This window comes from Cyclopterus lumpus, chromosome 19, assembly GCF_009769545.1.
Source record: "Cyclopterus lumpus isolate fCycLum1 chromosome 19, fCycLum1.pri, whole genome shotgun sequence".
Lineage (NCBI taxonomy): Eukaryota > Metazoa > Chordata > Actinopteri > Perciformes > Cyclopteridae > Cyclopterus > Cyclopterus lumpus.
In genome coordinates this window covers 13,339,519-13,352,017 of record NC_046984.1, presented here as the reverse complement: position 1 = coordinate 13,352,017, position 12,499 = coordinate 13,339,519, and the positions used below count along the sequence as shown (strand labels likewise).

General features: G+C 41.8%; 1 protein-coding gene across 1 annotated transcript in view; it reads left to right on the top strand.

The window, feature by feature from the left end:
- LOC117748765 (disintegrin and metalloproteinase domain-containing protein 12-like) overlaps positions 1-12,499 on the top strand; it is a 64,518-nt gene that overhangs the window by 32,677 nt on the left and 19,342 nt on the right. Inside the window, 6 exon segments of the mRNA XM_034558823.1 lie at positions 4,059-4,135; positions 5,020-5,206; positions 9,636-9,701; positions 10,202-10,273; positions 10,768-10,937; positions 11,598-11,682. Of these exon segments, the coding sequence (XP_034414714.1) occupies positions 4,059-4,135; positions 5,020-5,206; positions 9,636-9,701; positions 10,202-10,273; positions 10,768-10,937; positions 11,598-11,682 (657 nt within the window).

The following is a 12,499-nucleotide window of genomic DNA, read 5'->3' as shown; positions in this document are numbered from 1 at the left end:
CAGGCTCAGTTTTAGGGAACGGTCCTTTTTAAAAAATTTTTTTACAAACAATCCCAAACAATGGTTTGTTACATGGAAAATGATCAACTTCATCATCTAAGTGCAATTCAGAAGTCACACTGACCTTTCATCACATTCACGAGCCTTTTAATTTTTAAATTGAGATTGCACGTTTATCTAAAATACATCTGTTAAGTCTCTCAAATGATTTTGGACTGGTTTTGATTTTTTTTTTACTTCATAACTTAACAACACATCATCTTTTTTTTGCAGTTTACAACCTAATTGCTTTATTATACTCAATTATACTGAGTATGTTCTCCAACTTTGCAAGATTAGGGTTCGGTCTTGTGATATGCTCCAGTGTTGTGATACATTTTTCTCATCTTCAATAAACTCATTTATTTTTTCCCAGAACAAATTATGTTCTGCTTTTACATATAATGGTTCTTTGAAAACATCTCCTATCTATAAATATCCCTTTTATTTATTTTTCTATTGCTTAGAAACAGCAAGACGATAAGGAAAGTACGTGTACACTATACTGTACTGAATGAGTAGATTGTGGCTGCACCACGTACATCAGTTCAGTATGCTTCAAAGCCTCCACCTGCTTTCAGTGATTTGATCATCTTCAGTTTGGAAAGCAATTAAACGTCTAATTTATGTTCAGATACACGGAAAGCATAATAATAGACATCCTGTGAGTTCTGTGTACAAAACGCCTGTCCTACTTATGCTGAAATCCACACAAGAGGAGATTAATATAATTCAATAATGGCCAGCCCACGCAGTGAATTTAATAATATTTCCCTCGTGAGACCAGAGCCGGCCCATTATTGGCTGGGCTCGGTCAGCTCGTCTGAATTGCTGCCATTCCAATGCAGAGAGACAATGCAGGAGTTGTAACGGTTCAGCGCAGGATGGACTCTGAGACACTGAATGGTGGTAAGAGGAATGAAGTGATGGGTTTAGGGCTTCTGCACATGGTAGTTTTCATTAAGATGAATTGATTTATTGAAGTCTTTAGAATATTTAAGGAGGATAAAAAAAAAAAAAATGACATCACAATCTCCCAGAGATGAAAACCATGCTTTCATCTTGCTTTGTTTCGTTTGATAAACAGTCCAAAATATTAAAATGAAAATGATGTAAAATGGAGGAATCAATCCTGCTTGGCTGAATATCAGAGCGAACTGCCAGTGTTAACCAGAGGTTGCATTGAGTTACATTATGATGCATTCAAGCTCTATCCAGTAAAAATGGCAATTGGGCTAAGGTAAATTATAACTTTATCATGATGTGGTCCACCTTGTAAAATTTAGTTTTTCGCAAGAAACTAGAATAAATCCAGTTGTTTGAGGAGATGTTTACACAGCAATATAAAATAGATATTAGAGAGTGAATTAGGATCTGTTTAACTTTAAACAGCATCTCTAATCAGCTTATATTACTAATAATGCCAAGATTAAAAAAAAATCAAATCACATATTTATTTAAGATATTTATTTAAGAATACAATAATTAATTTCTTAATCATTTGAATTGTGTGTTTAAAAAAAAAAATACTATGGATGATAATAACAGGGTAAAAGGATCACACTTATTTCAGGACAAGGTTTTGGGAAAGTGATGACAAATGCAGCCTTGACACCTGGAGTATAACATTGCACTTAAATAAACTAAAAAGGAAACCAATGAGTTGTTCAGCCTTATTTTCTCTTTTGTACTGTATATCTACTGTTGCTCCTCCATAAAGCAAAAAGTATTTTACATGCGATTAATTGATGGGGTCATTGGTAGGATACTTAAATTACTAAAACAATCGATAGCTGCAGCCCGACGATTACATCATTCTGCGCTCCGTGAGCTGGTGGAAGACAACTTGAAGGCATGGACCAAAGGATCACTGCCAGTAACCTTTCAACCTCCATCCCTCCTCTCATTCCTCTCTCATGACCACAGCCAGCTCTTAATGGGAGGGTCTTTTTTTTTTACTGGAAACGGACAGATCTTTTGAGACTTATCCCAAGTTAATTTATTTGTCCTGCTGGCAGGAGGAGACTGATATAGTGATCTGGGCAAGAGATTCAGAGGGATCAGTTGTGTGTCAAAGACAAGGTACTGCTGGGAGTGACTTCAGCGTCAGTCCGCCCTGCCTCACTTCTCTCTTTCTGTTTTACGTACTCTCCCTTTCTCTCTCTAACGTCCACACACAATGCAATAAATGAGAACCATGTGCTGTAATAAAAGCCATCTACTGGGAATATGAATCACTAGCATTAAGGAGTTAACTTGCATAAACAATGTAATGTTCACACCCAGGGTTGCCTCCCACTATAAGCTGGGTATTAGTTATTAATCTTTCTTATCCCAGATATGAAGACGTAAGCACTTTCCTCTCTCATTTCTTTATGCAGAAACCTTAGAAACAAAAATTCTATTCATATCCCCGATATCGATGCATCACAGTCATGATCTCATCAAAGAAACATGAGGTGGTAGCATTAACTCAGCGCACTAAATCCATCACTGCTCCTCCTTGCTACACTAAAATTTCATATTTCATGTAATGGGCTGTCCTTTCTTTGTACCTTTTTACCTCACCATAATGGATAGTTCTCTTTCAGTGCACCTCGGGGTAGAGATATTGAAAGTGGCCAGACAGACGAAGGATTCTTGAATGTCCTCTGAATTAGATGTTTTTAGGTTCCGGTAGCTAAATCCATTATTTAACCTTGTCTCAAAAGAATTATATTCATATGCTACACAACAGTTTTTATGCAAAATACGTTTTGGATGAAAGTGCTGCGAGGGCTGTGAGCATGTTTTTCCAGTGGTGTTTGTTTCTATTAGCAGAACACATATATTACTGCTTTTATAAAGTCCTTTTGGCTATGTATTAGTACACAATTAGCCATCCAGCAGACAATGGAGCGACATTATCACTGTTTTAGAGTCGTGTTTCTGGCAATGCAACGAATCTAAGTCCAGTAATCACTCTTCTTTTAGCTCCGTTTTGGTCTGCTGCTAAATGCTCCTCTATGTTCACCAGATAGTCACTAACGTTTTGGCTGAAAACTGTTGCAGCTCTGAGCAGTTACAAAGAAAAGAAAAAAGTTAAGTTGCCGGACGTAAAAACCAAAGCCTGAAACCTGAACAATGCTAAAACACACTGAGTCGGGTGATCATTTTCCTCCGCCATGTAGGTTTACTCTTCTGTTCGGTTTGTTTCTTCAGCAGGATTACGGAAACAATATTTTCATGGCTCGACTTTCATGGAAGGGTGTAGCCTGAGTCGAGGAAGAACCCTTTTCAATATATAGCAGATCTGAAGGTATTTCTTAAGGATTCAATACTAGATCCAAATTGGAGAAAACGCTTACTTGGGAGGTAAGACTGAAAGACTCTATCTATCGATGCTGTTTAAACTAGCTTGTGTCAAAAGTGAGAACCTTAGTTAGATTATCGTAGTTCTGGGACGAAACTCCGAAAGTCACTGAACATGCAAAATCAGCAGCCCCACGAAGTCGAAGGAAGTCGGACATTGAGATTTACTGCCTGCCCTCTATATTTAGAGGCAGTCAAAGAGGGGTGGAAAACTCACATTTCCTTGTTTTCCAGAACAGGGTGGCAGTGAGTGGCTTGGTTAGACCTCACCTGAGCGAGGCCGTCTAACTATAGCCGAGGGGCTGTTTTCACTCTAAACCAGACGCTTCCTCCCCGCCCTCTCGCTGCCAGGCCTGGTTCAATAAACATGGGCTTAATTCGCTTTCGTTGCTCAATGCTGCAGCTTGACAGGTGGTCCATGAAAGCAGGTACCTGGGAATGCTGCAGTACGCACAGATCTCAGCTATCATCGAGCTGTGGTGCTAACTCTGCAACAGATGACCCACTCACCGCAGATTTAACTTGCTCAAATTTCACAGTGATCAGCTGGGACGTTTGTGGTTGAACTGTGCTTAAAACCTAAAGACATGATTAGTGTGGCACTGGTCCCCTCCCTCCTGCTGTCTTTAACTTGAAATACTGACGTCCTTTTGTCTGTGCCCACACAGGCAAACTGCTACTACCACGGTGAGGTGGAGGGTCACGTCAACTCGGATGTCAGCCTCGGTACCTGTGCTGGTATCAAGTAAGTGCGTCAGACACTTTTCCCTTTTCCAAAGCCAATACTTGTGATACTTAAGTGATCTCTGGTGCTCACTCTCGACTTAACCTCCAAATAAATTGGTTCGGGTAATGTGGCTAAATTGTTGTTTTACAACCTCTCTGATCAGTTATTTTGGTGAGCGCAATGTCACCAAAACCATTAAAATGGTCACTAAAGTCAGATCCAGGTTGTGATAAAGAAGGATTATCCTTATAGTCTTGACATGAGGCCAAGTCTAAGTCTCAAGTGTGCAACTCTGAGGAATGGCATGTCAACGGATCTCAGTAAGTAATGAATTTTGCTACATTGATACGTCGAGATGACACCGTGTATTTACTGTTGAAAAGCAGTGAACTTGACTAATTGTAAGGCTTTAGACAGGTATGGAATTTGAGTGTTTGCAGATGTCAAACGGGAGTAATGATTGCAGTAATATCATTGGACACCATCAGGAATGTTTTCTCAAACGAGCCAAACGTCTACACCCTCTGCGGAGCGATTCGCCTGAGTGTGAAGCCCTTGCTGTTGCCCTTGGTGCTTTTAATATTTATTTTTGTCTGCAACCTGTCTGCACAACAAGTGATGCGCAGAAAATCTGACAGTATATCCAAGACTCACTTTAAATCACAACGGCCACTGTTAAAAAAGTAGTGTTAATCAAAGTCACAATGATGCATCATCTTTTGTGGGTTGTGTTCGTATGTCACACATAAATCAGACTCCCTTTTGTTTCAGCCAGGTCAGATTAATCTTCTTTACATGCTGCATATCTCTTTATGTGTCCTTGCAATTGCAGTATTTTTTTAATCTGACAAAATGAATAGATCACGGCGAGGCATCCTGTCTACCCTTTCCTCTCTCTGCAGGGGTTTCATAACTCTTGAAGGCAAATCCTACGTGCTGGAACCCTCTGCTGATCACTCCGATGGGACTCACTGGATCTACACTGCAGAACACCTCAATTTCGCCTCCGGCACCTGTGGCCATGATTTCAACATTTCCTACCCCATTGAACATGCCGACAGCGGTCCGTTTAGGGCTTTCGGCACACGGGTAAGGATCATTAAACTGTCTGCATTTCATCTGCAGCTCCTACAAGTAAACTGTCTGTGCTCACGGCGTGATTTGAAAAGAGAGTATATAGCTTTTAAAAGATCTTCTACTTCTTTGTCTCCCTTTTTAAAGTGTTCTTTTTTTGCATTTGTATGCTTCCATTTACTAAATTGAGAGTCGGGGTGATGGGGAATGACATGCATCAAAGGATCCCACCCCTGTCTTTCTGTTGTAAGCACATTAACAAGCGTTGCTTCTCAGAAGAAATGTTCTTCAAGCACATTCAAGTAGTACAAAGACAAATATGTTTAAAAGCCTTTACTGGAAGAAGTTCAGACACTTTTAAACCTCACCAGCTGCTCAACAGGTAACAAATGTCAAAATTGGTCTGTAGGTAAATTGATAAACCCAATATTTCTAAACCATGCATATTCATTAAACATGCCCTTATAGTTACATTTATTGATGAAGCTAATAGTGATGATTTATCTGAGTATGGTGGTAGACTCCTAGCTTTATCAAGTAATATGTTGACATTGTGGTAAGTAATAGGGGTGTGTTGATTCTCAAAAACATAAACATTTAAAGATTCGTGGGAGACAGTGGCTCTGATGTTGGACTGTGCCAATGCAGTTTCCACCATTCTGAGTGCATACAGTTTATTTTATACAGATTATATGCATATTAAATGCATATTGTGGCGTGTTCTACTATGACAGTTTTCCTAAAACTTGATTAAAAGAACATCGCCTTGCTCACATGATTGCGATATGTCACAACACGTTAAATGGTTACCCCCTGTACCAGATTTAAGGTGGGGCGGCATGGTGCTGCCACACAATAACTTTTAATCCACAGCTGGAGGGTTTTCTGTGTGGAGTTTGCAAACTCTTCCTTTGAGATGAAATCATGTTTACTTCCTGTGGATTGTCCATAAAGTAAACCATGTGTCATCCATTTATTTTTTATTATTTCAATCATGTTGAGGTTTAAACTATTAGATGCCTGGAGAAATGTAGGCTTTCAACCTCCCTTTTCTCCTTGCTCAACACAGTAGAGCTGAAGAATCTTTTTAGTTATTTTCAAGCACCTTCTTTTTGATTCTGCTTTTCTATGTGTTTGCCACTCAAATGTTTGAGTTAATGTTTAAATCTGTGCTCTAAAAAGGATGTGAAGCAGAACATTTTGCGACAGTAAAAACAATTTCTTTCTTTTTGTATTTGGATTCCACCTGCACAAAGAATATTGCACACCTTAACCCTCTTTAACAAGTTAGATTGCAATGTAGATATTGGTAAGTGGCCTGTTATATATTTTAGGAGCCACGACTTGTTGAATTATTCACTCATTTCCTCCATCTGATCTCACAGTGTCCATTAGTGATGTGGAGCGGGTGGATTGTATGAAGAGTGGAGCCTGATAAACGCCTTTTGGAAAGTGCATTGCCTGTTAAGTGACACCATTTGCTCCGAAAGCGAGATTCGACTGCAGGCTTGTACATCATGCAGAACCCGTCCATCAAGAATTAAAGTCCACCCTATCCTGCACCCTGCACTCGATTCCTTTCTACCCCACTGAGCTGAGGGATAAATCATAAGGGTCGTGGTCACGGGGATTCTCCATGATGGCGGAGGATGGGTGGGTAGGGCTTTAAAGATGATGATGGCCGATAAGTGGAGATGACAGACTCCAGTGATCTCTATCTGACTGGTACAAGATGGCAGGAGTGGACGAACACGGCTGATTCATCGGGCCAATACAAAGAGACACACAGATAGCTGGTGTAAAAGATGAAACAGATGTCCGAGGACCCAGGGAGGCTATAAGCACACATTCCATAATTGTGATGCAACATAAATGTGAGGGACTTTCCATTTCCCTTAAACTGATTGTTTAATCATTTCATTAAGGGCATATTGAGACTGAGTGTGTTCTGGGGACGCAGGCCAAACATGTGGCTGTGCTGGCTACAACATCACGCCCCATCACAGGGTTTGTTTTTAGTTATTCATGCAGTCATCGTGGTTTTTCAGATGTTTTTTACTGCCGTTTTTGTATCCCTGCTGGTGATTACAGCACTGGCTCCAATGGCAAGCTTTGTCTTTATTGTTAAGAGGTCTGCAAAGATTCAGAAGAAGTCAAGAAATCCTGAAACAGCAGAAGTTTCCAACTGACTGAAACCGAGGGGGGTCTAAGATAACAAAAGAAAAAAATCAAAAGATATGATCTAATTCTTCTTCATAAGTCATACACTGTAATTTGTGTCTCGCTAGTAGCATAGTGAAGATCCACAAAAAGAAGGGGAGAATATAAAGTCTGGTTGGCTGCACTTGGCATACAAACGAGCTCACCTCAGCATGTTGCACATACTGCTGCCGCTTCAATAAGCCACGATGTGCCCCGCTCGAGGGTCTAAAGATAAAGCTGCGCGTTGGCAGAGGGCCCCTGGATGATGGGAGTCCGATGGGGTTGGAGAAGGGGAGAGAGATATGATGGCGAGCTGACAGGAACAGCATGACAGCAACACCAAACACCTCTTTTTGCCGTCCACGACGTCAGACCTGAACACATGTAATGACGTTTTGTGAGTGTCTTTGTCTTTCATGGGTACAAAAATAATATTGGGGCAGAAAAGATCATTTCTGAAGTGGACTTTAATACATATTGATTGATAGAACAGTTGGACGCCAGCCTAAACTGTGGACAGGGGAAGATAATCTAATCACAAAGCTCCATTATACATATTATATATCTTCATCCACACCTGAGCCAGCTCCATTTGCTTAATGAAGACAATGAGGAGATGTGCTTAAATGTCTTAAATTACCTTCCCCCATTTTTAAAAGAACGCTGGCCTCTTTCTTCACTGTAATTCTCTGATATTGAAGCAGAAGTGGTGTGTAAAACAGGAACTGAGGGAAGAAGAGGAAGAAGAATATTTGGTTATTCTTGTTTGCCATTTGTGTGAAATTGAGGATTTTTCTTCATTTATACACTTTGACTGAATTGAATGCATCGGTGCGCCAGTGTTTTCCGTTTCCCAGTGGTAGTGTCAGTTTCATAGCGACAAAGAAGAAATATGTTTGTGTCACGTAAATACACATATTACCTCTAACTCATATATTAACAGAGCTGCTTTTCTCCGCTGAGTTGATTGCACATTGTGCTCGTGTGTGTCTCCTTTCCAGTGGCCTCCCAGAGACTTGGGAATCACCATAGGCTGCATTGAGAGCACACTCGCCCATCCTGGCTTATCTATGGAGGAGGCAGATAAGAGCAGAGAGGATCCAGGCTGCCAGGCCAGCACGGATAAAGAGGCTCAGGTTGAAAGTGGGCCATAGTGTGAAGGCAGAACACTTAGCCAGCAGGATAGTATAGGATCTGTGTGTGTGTTTGTGTGTGTGTGTGTGTGTGTGTGTGTGTGTGTGTGTGTGTGTGTGTGTGTGTGCGCGTGCGCAGGTGAGAGCGACCCTAGCTCATGTGGTGAAAGTGATGCTGCCCACACACAGCACGAGATCAGCATCTGCTCCATGGCCAGGGGTTGTATTTGTCCTGTTTTGAATCGCCTCACTTTTTGACTATTTTCTCTATAAGTTGTTTAAATTGTTTCCAACTTTTGAAATAATTTTGCCATGCAACATGCATAGTTATATGGCAATGTCAGTCTGTTTGTCAGTTGGTTGAGACGTTCATTCATTCATTCTTCCAGCGCCATCATCAGGTCAAAATCATAACTTTTTCTTTGCATTTAGTACTAATTTGCAAATGTGAGCCTGAAAATACTCTTTAATAAGGCGGTGCATATGAATAACTATACACTATAGTCTACCTGAACTATCAGCGTGTTTACACTGCCGTTGCTAACATGTTAGCATTTGATTACAGCCTCACTGACCGTGTAGTTATTTGCATTATTGTGTTTTGCTTGACGTGTAATACAGTCTTTCACCACATCACGAGAAATCAACTCCTAATTAAAACTCTTAATTCTCCTTTTTGGACATAAGCTCACTTTCCTCTTTGTGTGCTGTTAGACTCACTGTGAAGGTGTCTCATAAATCAATATTGAGATCACAAGCTCTTTGAATATTAGCAAGAAAGCAGAGGGTAGTGTTTTATACTGTGCGCTGCCAACAGCATTGTCCAAAAATGGTGATTTATTAGTTAATATCCTGGTCCCTGTAAGAGTGTTATCGCAGGTACGTGTGACCTTAGCAGCTCTTAATGGGTCAGACTTGAAGTGTAGCCGATTGCTTTGTGATGATGCCGCTTCTGCCGCCTTTTGTGAAGAGTGTAGTTCGGGTTAAAAGCCATATTGAGTGGCTGCCCTTTCCAGAAAGCTGCAGTTAAGTGTGTCCGCCTAATGTCCTTCTTCTTCTTCTCGTCACCACCTATCCCCCGTCTACCCCCTTTCACCCACCCCTTGCAGCATAAACGCCACGTCCAGACTACGACGAAATATGTGGAGCTGATCATCGTGGCTGACAACCGAGAGGTAAGCAGAGGTCACACCGCCTCGACCTCTTCACCCTCTGCTGCCGTATCCCACAGGAAAGGGGCTCAGAGGTCACATGCTGAGCGGCCCCTCAATCCCCTTGAGACATAGATAAGATCGCTCCGCCTCTGAATTAGACTGTTAAGTGCACTTTGAATTATCTCAAAACTCAGATGTAAGATCTTAAAGAGAAGAAAGTGTTTCTTCCTGACATGACACATATAGGTCAAAGTCGTGTGCTTTGGAGCCAAAGAAAGTGGATAAACGACAAGGTGGTTAAGGTTATCTCTTTAGCCGGAGCACCGCCGTGGAGCTCTGTGATGATAGCAACTGCAGCAGAAGTGCCAGTGGAATTAACACGACACCCCCAGTGAAAACCTTTCTAGAGCTGACGCAGTGTTGATTTGTCCCAAATAATGCCTTTTGATGAAAATAAATATTCCAGAGGGTTGTTCGCCTATTTTTCTCCTTGCTTTATTCCGCTTGCTTGTGTTGTTCAGTTTCAGAAACAAGGCAAGGACATGGAGAAGGTCAAGCAGCGACTGGCTGAGATCGCCAATTACGTGGACAAGGTAACAATCAAATCAACAGAGGGGATGTGGTGTAGGCGTGTGATTTTATTGGAGGTCACAACAAGCCTGCTGAGAATTAACCGACTTGCGAGAGGAGGCTGATTGGATTATGAATGGTTGATCAATTCCATAACTCGACTGAGAAATTTTGTGAAGACACGCTGTGATAAAACGTGCCGTGGGTGGCTGTTTAATAAAACAGAAGCTGCAAAACATGATTTATTCATATTTGAAGTCATATGTTGATTAATGTTTAAGGATGTGTTGAGAGTCCCTCATCCTTTTTAAGCTAGTATTTGTATAGTATTTCTATTTTAAAGGACCAGTGTGTAGGATTCTGGGGGATTTATTGGCAGACATTGGAGTTTTAATTTGTGTATAATCACTTGAAACTACATAATTTTGTGTTTTCATTAGCTTAGAACGAGCCGTGTTTCGACACATTATAAGCCCGTCTCTCTCCTCACTTCCCCCTTCCTCCCCTCAACTTTCAGTTCTACCGGGCTCTGAATATCCGTGTTGCCCTGGTGGGCCTGGAGGTATGGAGTGATGTGGACAAGTGCCCCATCACCCAGGACCCCTTCACCACCTTGCATGAGTTCCTAGACTGGAGGAAGGTCAAGCTGCTGCCCCAGAAGCCCCATGACAACGCCCAGCTGATCAGGTACATTTGTAGCATACGCCTGTAATAGTTGTGTTCCATTCAAAGTCATGATTTTATTCCAAATTTGTTTTGGAGGGGTCTTTATCGGATGTTTTGTGGTTTTATTAGTATTTAGTGTATTAGAGTTCTTCTCCTTTTGAGCTACCCTCAAAGGTACATATCACATATACGGGGATTTGATGTGCAGGTCTAGTCAGCCAATCAGCCAACCAAAGAAACGTTTCCATCCCTTTTGTTTCAAAGTCCTACAACAAAAACAACTTTAGCCTTGCAATGCAAACACTAGCATCCACTACACATTTGCATTGCAACCCATCAACTCATTGCTCTACAGCGCCACCAGTGGTCAAAAACTCTCCCGGCGACCTTTACATTGACATTTGAAGTGTTGATGATGTGAAAGTCTGACTCGGGGTATAAGTCTGCCCTTGGCTGTGTATCTCACGCAGCATATCTCTCCACCTTCCGATATCTTTTTCGCAAGGGCAGGCCAACTGGGACTGGTTTAGAGAAATACAAACAAGCCAAAGCTTTCTTTCCTCTATACCAATATGATAATGTCTGCAGCCGGACCTTTCCGCGGCGCTGACGCAGCGCTGTGGAGATTGGTCCTGCTATGCGAGACTAATGATGTGATGACCTCTGTTTTCTCCCCCTTAGTGGAGTCTATTTCCAGGGCACCACCATCGGTATGGCACCCATCATGAGCATGTGCACAGCAGAGCAGTCGGGAGGAATTGTCATGGTATGTAAACCCATGTGCCACAGAATGGCCTCAAATTATTTAATCCATTCCAAAGGAGTACAACAGACATATTTTTGTGTGTCTCTGACTTTCTGAAAGGAGACAGGACTTATTTCCTTCCTCCTGCCCCTCGTTCTTTGCCTGACTCTCCCTCTCCCTCCTGTCTGACGTAATACTCTCATATTTCTCCCCTGAGTCTCTTGTGTAAGAGTTGAGCTAAGGATCCCAGAGATGATATTAAGTTGTATTAACTTCAGGGCACACACGTCATTGAGTTTTTTTGTCCAAGCGGGCCAAGCTGGTATGCATAGTACCCTCCACTTAGTGCTGATAAATCAGAGTGTGTATCGATTACACGAGTGGAAACCATTGCTTCCTAATGAGGTGCAACGAATGAGAGAATTCAAGGGTGCAGCATATCCCCACCTGAATGAAAACTTATGGGCATGCCGTAAATGATCACCCATTACGGAACTGTAACCCTATGTGCTCAAGTCATGTCGTATTAGGGCAAGCCATGCAATTATTTTATACTCCATGTCCCTGATTGGCTGTTTGTCTTGAGGCCTGGCTGGCTGGTGGTGAGGTTTACAGCTCGAGTCCCCAGATGGTTCTTCACTTTTGTCCTCCCAGATGGTAAATTCAGGACTTGGCCATTATGATAGAGCTCTACATATGAGCATAGGTCAGGGACATAAAGCATTAGCATCCAACCCGCAGACTCTTCTGCTGGGCAAATCACGACCCTGTAGTCTCAGTTGTCTCCCTTCGTTTACAGAGTACCTTTGCACTCATTAGCCAACTTCCCCTACGGGTC